Source organism: Molossus molossus, unplaced genomic scaffold (assembly GCF_014108415.1).
Source record: "Molossus molossus isolate mMolMol1 unplaced genomic scaffold, mMolMol1.p scaffold_m16_p_20, whole genome shotgun sequence".
Taxonomy (NCBI): domain Eukaryota; kingdom Metazoa; phylum Chordata; class Mammalia; order Chiroptera; family Molossidae; genus Molossus; species Molossus molossus.
The window spans coordinates 40,470,783-40,485,441 of NW_023425356.1; the positions used below are offsets into that span (position 1 = coordinate 40,470,783).

Consider the following 14,659-nt stretch of genomic DNA (forward strand, 5'->3'; position numbering starts at 1 on the left):
TTACATCTGTGCCAGGTATTTCTGGGTGGTACATTTACATATTTTTTTATGATAAGAAGTGGTCTTAGGTACCATATCCAATTAGGAAAAAAGCATTTCAAGTTGATCCCACAATGTATTAAAAAGCATATATTTTATTATATTTTGTCAAAAATCCTAGAGTTTTTAAATGAAAGTTTGAGGGCCATTAACATAACCTGATTTAATCTAAAAATCACTGTTGTTCCTTCAGAAATATCACTGGTTCTTAAATGAACATTTTAACCTGGAGATATTTATATTATGATGTTTTTTAGAGTATTACTGTACTTAATGGAATATTAACTTACAGATATTTATATTATAATGTTTTATTAATCACATTACCTACACTTAATAGAACATTTCTCATCTTCTATGTATTTCCATTTATACTAAGTTCCCTCTTGTTCCTTCAAGATTTCAGCTCCTGGATCAATGTCATTTCTTCTAAATATACTTTTCTCATGGTTCTTGGTGATTTCAACACCTACCTACATAGTCATTCAGTGCTGTGTGCATCCAACTCTGTGACCTCTTCTCCTTTAATTTTTTTGTTTCCAACCCTCTAAGCCATTCAATAGGTGAGTCGTGTTTAGACCTTATAATTACCAATAACGACACCACTTCATAATCTCAGTTTCAAGTATTCACTCTTAACATTCGAACTCACTTCTAGCATCCCAACTCCAGTAAATCTTGGAGCCCCTGGGAGGAGCCACAATCCACTGATCTTGCAATGTTTCCATGGCCTCTCACTCTCCTGATCTCTATTCCCTCCTGACCCAGAGAAGGGAGGGAATCACTCCTTGTATAAACCCTCAACTCTCTTCCCCCCTTTCCCTTACTTTTATTCCCCTAGTAAAACCTTAACCCTGGTTAATATCATTCTCTGTCCATTGTGAGCCTATTGGGGTCTACTCAAGGACAACCCTCCAGCAACTGTGTTCTCTCTTTTCCACTGGATTATTTCAATCTACATACAACATAGTATAACTTCTCCTATTAAAAGAAAACTCTTTAGACTGCAGGCTACTTTCACATTTTTCTACTCAAAAGTCAAAGACTTAAAAACACTTTCTATATTTGCGATCTCCATTTCCTTCCATTTTTTATTGAATCTGCTCCAATCCAACGTTCATCATCTCTACTTGACCAAAATGACTCTGTCAAGGTCACCAATGACATCCACATTGCCAAATTTACTGCTCAATTCTCAGTCTTTATTTTACGCAATCGGTGACATTTAACACAGTTTCACTTGTCTTCCTTTTGATATATTTTACTCCCCTTATCTTTTGGGACAGTTCACGCTCTGCCCACAAACTCTACGTGTAAGAGTTCCCTGGGGCTTAAACCTTGGACCTCTTCTCTTCTGTCTAAACTCACTCTCCTGATGTGATTTCATGCATCTCTTTCCCTCACGTCCTGCTACAACCTTCATACAAAAAACTATCAACTCTTTTCTGCACCACTACAATAAATTCAAGTCTAGACCATCACTTTGTTCTCTCAAGACAGAAGCAATGTAATCCTTTAAAAATGTTAAGTCAGAGCATACCACTCTTGCATTTAAATTTTTCTAGTGGCTTCGCATCAGAATAAAGGCCAAGTCTACCAGGCAGTGTAATCTGGCTCCCATTACTGAATCCTCTGTTCATATCTTCTGTGTTCTCATAGATCACAGCATCCTAGCCAAAGTGTCTCAGGCCTCTGTCCTTGAGATTCTCTCTACTTCAGCATGTTTCCCCCTCAGATATCTAATGTTTGCTCCCTTCACTTTTATTGGGTTTCTGCTCATATATCACCTTAGCAGTGAGGCCTGCCCTGTATAAATTAGAGATCACACTCCCCCCTCCCCCCTCTTTTTTTCTTCTTGATTGAATTTTTTCATAATGTCTACCCATCTGGCACATTATATGTTTTACTGGTATATTTGTTCAGTCTTTGTCTCCTCAAACTTCATATGAACAGAGATCTTTTTCCTTTTCCTTTGTAACTGTCCCTGCCACACTAAAACAAGGTCTGCCCAAAGGAACGATATGCTCAATAAATAATGTAGGATGCAATGAATCATTATTAGTATTACATCACTTTCATAAAAACAGCATAATTTAAAATGTCTATGCTAAATAAAGAGCTTCAGAGCATTAATACATAAAACTCAAAGGCTGCATCAAAACTTATTTGGTCTAACATTGGTAATAATTTCGGTGATTTTCTCAAAAACACTGTTTTGTTCCAGTGGTATTGCTTATCTGAAGAATGAAATAACAGGATATGAGGGGAAAAAAACAACACAAAACAGTATTTTTGGTACACATTCAAGGGGACCAATCCCAAATCCTAAAAAAAATTTAACAGCTTAAAGCATCACAACTGTATCGATTTCAGAGTCTGGATTTGAAACTGTAATTTAATAATTCATTACAAAATTTAAAAAAACAACAACAAAAAAACACCTGCCTCGTTCCTAACATAATTCTAGTCATCATCCAGCTTTTGTGTGCATGTATTTGTGTATGTGTGTGTGTGTGTGTGTGTGTGCAGCTGTGTAGTAACTACAATGAATGAAAAGGCTTTAGATAAAATTAGAAATCAAATAAGATTTCAAGGAGAAAGACATTATTTGTTTCCAAGTCAACTCATATAGATTGGATATTGTACCCTGAAGTGTGCTGCAGTCAGAACAGAAACTGTGAACAGAACATGGTGGGAGTTCCTTATTTTTCCTTTTATAATGGTTTCCAGATGAAACTTGCTTATTTTATATGAGATGATTTTTTTCAGTTGCCAGTATTGCAAAATCCATCTGTGATCTGAAAAAATAAAGCTATATCTTTCTGCATCTTAAATCGTGACTCTGACCTGAACTTCTACAACTGGATTTAACTGACCCTTTGGCTGATTATGTGTAAAACAGGACAAGAGCAGTGGACAATCTTAGCCATGTCACATCTGTATTAAGCCCTGGATGAACAGCAGCTACAAAGAATCTATTTTGGTTTGAAACGCCAGCACACTTCTTTAACACATGCATGGAATAAAATAAGTTGATTGAGAAGTGAGAAGCTGTGGTCTGAGAGTCAGATCACCTAAACAAAGGATGTGCTTTTCTTTAAAGTTTCTCATTGGCCCAGTTCATTGTATCGGGCACTTAGTCATCACATTTAGCTTTTCCCCTTCATCTTGGAATGTTAGAAGTGTTACCTTCTGTAAAAGTTAAAGGTGTTAACAGAAAGTTCTGATTAAACTTGGTACCTATGTTATGCCTATCATAATCTGAGTTGGCACTGTTTTTGTGTTTCTTCTCCACAAAGTTTATTTACTCTGCAAAACCAAAGAACACAAAAACCACCGCCCAATGGGAAGGTGGCTGAATTTTCATGGACAACTGCTGATGTACACAAAGGCAATCCTTTCCAATGGTGGAATGATACTAATATTGTTGAATACAGTTCAGGGTGTGTGGGGTTTTTTTGTTGTTGTTGTTGTTGTTTTTTTGGTTAATCCTCACCTGAGGGTATTTTTCCTTTTTTTTTTTTTTTACACAGAGTAGAAGGGAGGGACAGGGTGAGAGAGAGAAACATCAATGTGTACATCGACTGGCTGTCTCCCATACAACCCTGACCGGGGCCAGGGATCGAACCTGCAGCCCAGGTACATGCCTTTGACTGGGAATTGTACCCAAGACACTTTGGTTCTCGATGCTCTAACCCCTGAGCCGAACTGGCCAGGGCAAGACCATGCTAGTTTTAAGGTCACATTGATTCTCTGAGTAACTTGTGCCTGTTTTTGCTCTTACTATTATTTAATTGACCATTTGCGTCTTTAAGAAACCATCAGCAAATGAAAAATCTTGTGACTGGCCTGTCCATCCTTGTACCAGCTGAGAGAGGCAGAAGGGACTGCATACGCTTCGCATTCCAGGGTCAGGGTGGTGTTTACTTTGATCTTCACTTCCTTAGGGGAAAGACCTGGCCCCAGGAGGTCCCCTTTATTGATTATGGGTGGAACTGGATAAAAACAAATATTAAAGTTAAACATTGGTTCTTTTAAATACACGGGATACCATGAAAATTACACTGAGGATCACTTTACAAGAAAACAAGGAAATAACGGGCATTTTCTACGTCCCTTTCATCAAGAACCCAAGTTAGCCTCCTATGAAAGGGTGGTATTCAGATACAGATTATGAAGGAAAATATCACTCTCCCTCTGTCGTTATAATACTGACAACAAGACTAATGTCTTTCCCAGGACAGTTAGGTTCATTCTTTCCAGATCCCCAGACACAGTCGGAGCATAACCCATAAAATGCATTTATTTGGTCTTTAAGAGATTGATTCAAAGAACAAAAGACAATCAGAAAGAGATTCTTCCTCTTTAAGAACAAACAACAAAATCTTGAAATGTTGGCACTATTAATAGTAGTATTAGTTTTGCTTTTTTTTTTTTAATCCTACTCGAGGACATTTTTGCATTTATCTTCAGATAGAACAGGAAGGAGAACGGGAGGAAGAGAGAGAGAGAAATAGTGACACAAGAGAGACACATCGAGTGGTTGCCACCCCCACGATTCCAACCGGAGCTGGGGACAAACCTCAACCGAGGTACGTGCCCTTAGCAGAAACCGAACTCAGGACTCCCTGGTCTGCGGGCCGATGCTCTTGCTGCTGAGCTAAACCGGCCAGGGTTTTGCTTTTTATTTATAGGTCAATGTACAGGTGGATCAGTCCAAAGTCACTGATGAACTCATCCTAAACTGCTGATTAGAGCCTATGTATTTAAACAACAGTTTGGGCATGAAAGTACTATCACTTAGCCCACAGGGTCATTCAGAAGGAAAAACAGAGAAACCTAAGGAAGTGCCACTGACAAATTCCCAAACAAGATGTTAGTGAGTAGACCGAGTGGGCTCTTCACATCTTTATGCAGTTGAGGTCATGGACATAATGCTTAATTCAACATCCATCTCAATGAAGCTGCATCAGCTAACTTCAGTAGTGAGTATACATAACTGTGGACTCATAACTACAAAAAAACAGAATTGAAAAAGACAACGTGGAGAAAACATGCAACATGGCGTTCATTCAGAACTTACTGTAGACCTTCACTTCGTAGTGCTTGATCATCTCCCCTGCCTCGTTCGTGGCTACACAGGAGTATCTGCCCGCATTGTCTTCCTGTGCATTGAGGATCTGCAGAGCCCTGCCCCCTGAAAAATCATGGCCAATGAAGAATCTCTGAAGTCACAGTAGCGGCAGAGCACGAACGCATTACCAAGGTTTTAATTCTTACTACTGATAAATTTCTTCTTCTATATGCCAAGTCCGTGATAGGTATTTAACACAAGACAGGGTATAAAATAGATGGGCACTGCAGGACCGTCTGACGGCCATTCTGACCTCTGTGCACACTCTAGTTAAGGGCCCTGTTTCACTCTCTTCGTAAATAGGTCTCCACCTTAGTCATCTCTTCCTCTCATCTACCTGGCCTATCAGGAGAGATCGATCTTGCTAAAAGACAGTTTTTATTATGATACACTTCTCCCTAAAAATCCTCAATGGCTTTCAATTGACTAAAGTATAAAGTCAAAACCCTTTCCTCCAGGGATTCAAAACATGACTCCAGTTTTCCTTCCAGAACTTACCTCCGACCTGGTCCCCTCTCTGCAACATCCACATCCACACGGTCTCCACTCAGATGGGAGGGGAAGAGTCTAATGATTATTATTTGCACACAAATAGGACATTCTCTCTTTATGCCTTTCCCACATTCGTTAGCCTGATGGATCTGATATCTCTCCTAACTCATTTCCAACCAACAGAGGGTCTATAACTTTCTTTAAGGTTCGGTTCAAGTTCTGACTTCAACAAAGCATTTCCTAGCCACTTTGGCCCACAGTGGCCATTCCTTCTTCTGAATTCTTATAAAACGTGTGACTATTCCATGAATCATGCCCCGAGACTATTCATAACCCCTGATTACTCATGCGTTCATGTTGTTAATTAACTTGCACATGTTTCATCTCCACAGAAGACTGTACGTTTCTTAAAGCTGGCGATCATACTTCTTAATTCTTTCTATGTTCATACATACTGCCAGGTGTTAAAGAGGGATAAATAAACTCAATCTAAATACTAACTTTCAAGGTTCAATTCCACAAGGAATAAATGTCTACCCCTTTTTGGTATTCCACATAACACATTTTAGCAATCAATTACACTGTGGTGTTTATTTATTTGCCTTTTTATTTAGATATTTTGTTAAGTCTTTCAAAAAGTAATTTCAAGTACCTTAGCTTATGTTATATATACAAATCATTTTATAAATTAAAATATCAATAGAATAGAACACAACCAACAACATAAATACTTCTATTAAAAACACACATACAATGATTCTGCTTTTTTACAGTAGTAGACGGCACAAATGCGCCTCGGGCATCTGAAATAAACAGATTACCTGGAAGAATGCGAATATTTCGGTTGGATTCTAAAGGAGTTCCATCCTTAAACCAGGTGATGGTAGCTGGAGGATATGAATAAGCCTCGCACACCAAAGAGGTGGGGCTGTTAAGGATAACAATGACATCTTCAGGGCTGCCGTCACTATCCACACCAGCGATTGTAGGAGAGACTAAAACAGATTTAAAATGTCATGAAAGAAATATATTTAGGCATTTCTCTATTGATGCATTTGTACATTTCCACTGTACTTATTTGTGTAATTTAATTCCCTAACAACTTCAGAAAACAATTGAGCATTGTTCTTATTCTACACAAAAGCAGGGAGAACCTCAAAATGAGGTTCACAGGAGAATGAAAAAGAGGATCTTAGAAAAGAAGCATAACACAATGTGAGCAGGGCAATACTGGGAATTTTGGTGCAGGATATAGAAAGACATAGCCTTCAATCCAATCTGGGGTGTGAGGACCCCCAACAAGGAGGGCATTCTAAATGAGATTCAAAGTGAGTCTTAATGGATTAGCGATAGTTAAAAGGTAAAAGGAGGGAGATATTGGGAGCAGAGGAGTGTTAACAGTGAGGGGCAAGCAGGGAAGATATCGAGGATGGATTCAAGGGGGTCAATCTTGGAAGCAAGGGTAACGGAGACAGGTACATTTGTTTCATAAAAGATAATGAGGGACTGAACAAGATCGTTTGCAGAAGGCATAATGAGGCAGGAGCAACTAAAGAAATATTTAGGAAGTCAAGTGGTAGGACTTGATGATAAAATTTGGAGGTTATGGGAAATCAAAGTCAAAGATAATTTCCAGTTTTCTTGCTTGGGAGGCTAGATAAACTGCAGTGAAGCAATGTAAATGGAAAATATGCAAAGATTTGCTCATTTAGGAGGAAAAGATAGTTTTTTTTTCAGTTCTGAATATCTTGAATTTTTAGCACCCATGAGAATTCCCAGTTGAAATGTCCAACAAGCGATTGTATCTAGAAATCCAAATCTTGGGCAAAAAATCTGTATTGCAGATTTGGATTTAAAAAGTCACCAATCTACAGGATCATTAAATCTTTGGGAATTAAGTTTATTACTTGAAGAGAATATCTAGAGTAAAATGAGCAGTGAAGTAAGGATAAAATGTTAAGATGAGGACTTCATGTTTAAGCGACGGATTAAGTAAGATTCCCGAAGGACAGAGAAAAGGAGCAACCAAAGGTGTGCAAGGATAACTAGGAAAGGCCACTGTCAAGGGGAAAGTGATAAATAATGTCCAAACTATTAAGAGAAGGACTGAGAAAATAACTGTTGGATCTAGCCACAGCAGTATCAATCATGGTATAGTCAGAAGCCTGTTTTTAGTGGGATAATAACTATATACAGGGAGCGGTTACAATATGAGGTGATGGAGACAGTAGAAGGTGAAGTTGCAGGTAAGGAGGTTGATAGGAATGACTGGCATACCAAAGAAAGTAGAGACTACAAGGACAAGGGCATATGTGCAAGTAGCAACTGAGAACAAGAGGGATAACTCATCTTCTGGGAAAAAAAAGGGCAGAGACACCGAATCATGTCTGGGTGGATTGGAAGCTGCACATACACGCACACTTAAATAGTCTCAATTTTATGAAGTTGGTAGAAAAGAAGGCTTTTATTCAGATCCCTCAGTCTTCAATGAATAAGGGAGAATGACAAGAAATAGAAAAGTAATTAGAAAGGGGAAGGGGTTGGTGGAGGGGTATAGTCAGATAGCATGAATTGGGATACCCAGGATAAAGAATAAGTGATCTCCACTGGAGAGAGTCCTCAGGAAGCTGGGATCTCTTAGAAAGCCAGATTTCAATGACAACAAAGGACTGGAGAGAGTTTTAAATCAGGTTTCCAGAGGACAGGGAATAGAACTTGGACATGAGTCACTACTGGGAGGTGACTCAGTGGTGGGAAGAAGGAATCATGAGCAACTTACTAAGAAAAGTAATGAACTACAGGAGAGGAGAGGAAGTCCATTTGCCTTCTGTACACCACTGGGTGTGCACAGAGCACCGATGTGTTCGCAGACACCTGGATCATGAGCTCCCGTTCATGATTATCCATGCATTTGTCATTCAATGACCAATTAGGTGCTGGGGCTAAATCCTTTACGAGATAACGAGAGGTTCTTCCTTGGAGAGTTCATAGTTGTTTATAATTATTACCTCTATATACTATTCATTTGACACTTACTCTACATTATCTTGTATTTTTATTTAAATTTTCTTGCATATATATCTCGTTCACTGAATTAGAATGTAAGTCACCTGAGGGCTATGTCCTGAATGTAAGGTTTCTATGTGTGGGACTATGTATTCCCCAAATAGTCTAGCCAATAACTAACTACAAAAATTGCAAAAATTTGCAAACTCAAATACAGTTGATTTTCATAGAATGAGAAAGATTTTGATGTTAGTAATCAAATACAATACCTTTAGGCAGTGAATTTTAAATTTCAAAACATGAGCAGAAATTAAGAATCTATTTTAATGTAATTCCTGAGACAAGTATAGCTCTGATGCTGCATGAACTGAATGCACAGTTATTTCATCATTCCTAGTCCATTTTTTTCAGGGTGTAGTTTTTATGGCTCTCAAAGGGCTTAGTATTCAAATGCTTTAGATTGTGTTAAATCAAAAGGCAATCATATGAGATTTAAAACTTAAACCCATAGTCCCAGTGTCCATTTTAACCTAGAAGTCTTCACAGCTCATTCATTGACTCAACAGAGAATTTACACATTATATATTAATTTGTTTAAATTCTTCCAACCTCACAAGGAATTGTGTTCATTCACTATCACTCATGAGCAAGCACAAAACTGCAGCAGGCTTCTCTGCTTTCGGTCTTCTTCATCATAAGTAGCAAACATAGATTTCAGTACAGACAACTACCAATAATGGTTGAGTCCCAAAAGAACGGGTATCTCAGGCTGAGCTCCTTTCATTTTGACCTGCTTCTCTTTGACCAGCATATATTTCTCCTTTGCTACCACTTACCTTGTTCATAGTTGTGTCCCTAGCATAAAACATAGTACCTGGAATAGAGTATGTATTCTCAATATAATGAATGAGTGTATGAATTCATTAGTAAAAGAAAAACAGCAAATGTCCAAAAGCATGAATCCCCCTTAAATAATGAAATTCTATGGTAGAAATGTGAAGTAAACAGAAAAAGAAAAGAAGGGAATTTAGCCTATAGTCACGTCTCCGTCTTCAAGATTTGAAGCAATGCGTTGCTTACCCAACACGTTAAGACTGAAACTTTTGCTCTTGTCACCAGCTGTGTTAGAAGCCAAACATGTGTATCTTCCAGTGTGTGACACTTGGGCATTGGTAATCTGAAGAAAACGGCCACCAGACATACTGTGATGTGTGTCGTCTTCCTGGAGGGGCTGCCCATCTTTATGCCAGGTCACCTCTGGCACTGGATTCCCTGTTCACAAAAAGGCATTTCTGAGAGCTGGCTACAGGTAATAACTGGAAGAAGACATCTCACTCATTTGCCCTTTTTTTTTTTTATTTTTTTATCCTCATCCGAGGACATTTTCCCATTTTTTATCCAGATAGAGTAGGAGGGAGGGAGAGAGAGAGAGAGAAACATCGATGTGAAAGGGACACATGGAGTGGCTGCCTCCCACATAACTCAACCAGGGCCAGGGACAGACTGCAACCGAGGTACATGCCCTCAGCGGGAACCGAACCTGGGTCTCTCTGGACTGCAGGCCGACGCTCCAACTGCTGAGCCAAACCGGCCAGGGCTCATTTGCCCTTTTAAACATCCCACTTCAAAAACAATGCAGTCCCGCCTGGCCGGTTTGGCTCAGCGGTTAGAGCGTCGGCCTGCGGTCTGGAGAGACCCGGGTTCGGTTCCCGCTAAGGGCACGTGCCTCGGTTGCAGTTTGTCCCCGGCCCTGGTTGGTCATGCAGGTGGCAGCCACTCGATGTGTCCCTTTCACATCGATGTTTCTCTCTCTCTCTCTCCCTTCCTCTCTACCTGAACAAAAAATGGAAAAATGTCCTCGCAGAGGATAAAAAAAAAAACAATGCAGTCCCCTACTTCCTGAACTGCAGTGTTTCTGAAGCAGGATGTTTAAAAAGGGAAATGAGTGAGGGATAGGAAGAGATCAACCAAAGAACTTATCTGTATATATGCACAAACAATCTACAAGGACACTAGGCTGGGGAAGACAGGAGGGGTACAAGGGGGAAGGAAGGGGTTAAAGGGGGAAAAGAGGGACATCTGTAATACTTTCAACAATAAAAAAATTTAAAAACAAAGTTATTGCAGTAACCATTTACTCCAAAATAAATGTCAAACATAACCTAATTTATAATCATCATTATCATGCTATGATTACAAAATGTACAAAGATTAAAACTCATTTTCAAAAGATTAGTTTTTATCTATAAGCGAAATAATTCTAAATTAGTCTTTGTGTTTAACTAAATTTACATCAGACCTTAGATTATTTTAATGAAATATTTTCATAGTCAAATACACTTAAAAAAGAATGAGCATATATTTTTATTAAAATGATTACTCACAATACGTTTGCATTCATATTAAATTTAAAAATAATATTATATATTTTTGATAGGTATATAAAAAGAAAATCCTTAAATTAAATAATTTAATAAGCAGATATTTTAAGTTTATACCAGGATTCCAGCATAGATCTATAGATAGGTAAATAGGTAGAGCTATATGGTAATCATTCCTTTAATATTTTAGGCTATAGGGAAATATATTTTATATTTATTTTAATATGGGACTTAAGATAAATATTAATTTTTAAATTATTCAAATACATTTTAAAATTTTTAATTTTAAAGCCATAAAAGCAAGTTCTGTTGGGAAAGAGGGAGAGTATGATGTCATAGTAAAACTGGAAGGCTCGGCTGTCCTGGCGGGGGAGCATGCTCTATTGCCCCTCCGGGGCAGGGAGGCAACCGCTTGCCCACCGGCTGAGGCTAGCACCCAAGTCCTGCCCCGCTAGGGAGCCTCACCGGAGAATCCAGGCAATGAGGGAGCCTGTCCTGCAGGGGACAAAGCCAGCAGCCCTGTCCAACTGCTCCCAGCTGACAGCCACACCCACCCCAGGCTGCACGCTCAGGCAGTGGCCTCACCCACACAGCGACCTGATGGGAGCTCCGCCTGCCTAAGGACACAGCCAGCTAACCTGTCCAGAACCCCGAGTGGAACTGACTGGCGAAGCACCGTCTCTGATGAAACAAACCTATGAAGTCCGGAAGAGAACCTTTATCAAATGCGCAGATACCAACATCAAAAACAAGCAAACAAAAAACAGGTAAACGTGACACCATCAAAGGAAACTACTAAAGCTTCAAGATCTGTCCCGAAAGAAATGGAGATCTATGAACTGTCTGACAAAGAGTTCAGAATAGTCCTATTAAAGAAACTTAGTGAAGCACAAAAACAGACAACTTAACAAAATTAGGAAAACAATGCATGCACAAAATGAGAAGTTCAAGAAAGAAATAGGAACCATCAACAGAACAAATCCTAGAGCTGAAGAATAGAATGCACCGAAGAACTGAAAAGGGAGATGAAACCGGAAATCAATGACAGGAGAAAAACCGGAAAATCCACAAATAAAAACATGGAAATAAACATGTTAACAGAAAGTGGCACTCGTTTTAGGGTGACCCCCAGTATCAGTGATGCCATCCTTCCATCCAAACTCCTCCTTATTTATTTGAAATGAAATGTAACGAAACGGAAAAGAAAGGGCAGGTACAACCTTCAACCAACAGGGAAGAAAGCAATCTAAGAGGAGGCGGGGCGGAGAAACCTTACATTCACACAGTAGTGGAATAAAATAAAAGATGCATTGAACTGAACAAAAAGACCAGAGTGTCCTTCCTTCCTGTCCTCCTCTCTCCCCGCCTTCCTTCCATGAAGGAATTCCCTTATTATCTCCATGGAGTCTGAGAGGTTTCCTCCTCAATTTCTACCAGGATACTGGACTAAAATTCCATTTCACGTGCACAGGACAGCAGTTTAAGTTTTTCTCTACTAATTAAGACAGTGGTCGCAGCCTGGGTGGGGAGCAGCAGAAGCCGGAGGGCTGAGCACCTTGCGTACCTGTAACTTCACAGGTCAGGGTAACACTCTGCTTCTCCTTTACCTTCACGTCTTCCAGGGTGTTTGCGCCCACGATGCCGGGCGGCACTGGAAAAACAAACAGAAGAAGTAACTGCTCTAACTGCAGGGCTGTTGCTTTCGGGGCATCTAGGTTCATATTTTTATTAAGCTATCACCTTTCAAGCGAAACCCCAAATTCTCACTACTTGATTACTGTCCTAATATTATTTTGATCAATTCTAATTTTAAGATAGATTATAAAGCAGTATGTCATGAATTCAATTATATAAAGCATTTTGTTGTCATGTAAATCCTAAAGTCTGGATAAAAAGGTCAACAAATCAGTAAGCACACTGATTAGACCTTTATTTTTCCCATGCTAACTGTAAACGGCACTCATATTAAATAAGTAATCAGAGTCTAACATATTGTTGAACAATTGCGAACAAACAAGATGTGAAATTTTACCCATTTCAACCCAACTGATGACCTCCCAATCATTCTAACATTGAATTCTTGTCAACAATGACAGTCCAGGGGCCAAAGAACACAGAAATGTGAGATCAAGCTGTAGATAAATCTGAATTCTGGTTCCATAAGGTATTTAAGCCAATTAATTGTTCCCCTAGGGACCGCAGATTATGTAAATACCTAACACTGAAAGGCCAAAGAGCTTCCTGGCTTCACCAGCTGCATTCCTCACCACACAAGCATACTGGCCAGCGTCTTCCGTTCTGGTCTGCATCAGCCGCAGAGTCCTGCCTCCTGGAGAAGCAAAGCACCACGTGACTCGAAAAGCCATCTGAAACTTGACCAGTTGTCCAGGTGATGTTCAATACGCGGAACATTTAATTAATATGCTTCGAAGGTCTTTAAATGAATCGATGTCAATTTTTTAAAAATCACATGTTTTAAGCCGATGCGAAACAAAAAAAAAAGATAATTTGGAAGAATTTGCTGGATCGGTGGATAAAAATAATAAATACAATGCTAAGGGACAGCAAGCAAGAAATGGAGTTCCACAAAGGTGACGTTTGAACATAACCCTAAAAGGTAAGCGTATTTTAATCCACAGAGGAGTTGAGAGGCTTCATTGGAGGTGCAGTATGAATGAGAACACAGAGGAAGAACGTAGATGTGTGTGTGTGTGTGTGGGTGGGTACCTTAAGCAGAGCAGGTGGAAAAAATGGTGACATATGAGCCAGATTCTGTGAGCCCTTGAACGCTAGGCTAAGGAATCTAGACTTTGTGCTCCTTACAGGCTATGGAAGTGTGTACACAAAAAAAGGTCATGATTGGATCTGTGCTTTAGAAAGACAACTATGACAGAATGTTTAGAAAAATAATTCAGAGGCATACACTTAGCAACCCAGATAAGGGTGACAAAAATATATAAGGAATGGATGAAACCATGAAGTCTGGCCAGTAGTTTCCAATTGAGTTCTATGAAACCATAGAATTATTTACATAAAAATGTATGGGGTCAGGGTATCTCATTCACTAGTATAACTCTTTTTGTTTTTATATTTTGAACTTCTATATAATGTTATGTTTTTGTTTTTGTTTTTTCTTTATTGATTTTAGAGAGAGAAAGTGAGAGGGAGAGAGAGAGAGAATCATCGATGAGAGAGGACATCGATTGGCTGCCTCCTGCATGCCCCCCACTGGGGATCGGGCCCACAACCTGGGCATGTGTCCTGACCAGGAATTGAAATGGCGACCTCTTGGTGCAGGGTCAACCACTGAGCCACACCGGCTGGACTATATAATGATATGTTTGAAGAAAGATTCTTCATCCAGGAAATGTAGATAGACTGAGAATGACACTCTGATAGGCTGAAGGGTGTAATCTGGAGGGAAACTCCACTTGAGGACCAGAAGAGGAAGGAGCCTACAGGGGACTGAGAGACACTGAGACACGGGAGTCTCCAAACCATGGAGGAGGTGAGTCCATGTAAAAAAAAGTACATTATTTCATACATTTTGTAACAATTTTCTAGCTGGTATTTCTTAGTACCCTCAATTTCAACTAAAACATTGAAA

General features: G+C 39.4%; 1 protein-coding gene across 1 annotated transcript in view; it reads right to left on the reverse strand.

Moving 5' to 3' along the window:
• Positions 1 to 14,659, reverse strand: part of HMCN1 (hemicentin 1) — a 427,446-nt gene that overhangs the window by 113,109 nt on the left and 299,678 nt on the right. The window contains exons 47-52 of the mRNA XM_036272178.1: positions 13,268 to 13,381; positions 12,617 to 12,703; positions 9,752 to 9,943; positions 6,487 to 6,660; positions 5,123 to 5,236; positions 3,889 to 4,034 (exon numbers count right to left, since the gene is read on the reverse strand). Coding sequence (XP_036128071.1) covers positions 3,889 to 4,034; positions 5,123 to 5,236; positions 6,487 to 6,660; positions 9,752 to 9,943; positions 12,617 to 12,703; positions 13,268 to 13,381 — 827 coding nt within the window. The remainder of the gene's footprint in view (positions 1 to 3,888; positions 4,035 to 5,122; positions 5,237 to 6,486; positions 6,661 to 9,751; positions 9,944 to 12,616; positions 12,704 to 13,267; positions 13,382 to 14,659) is intronic.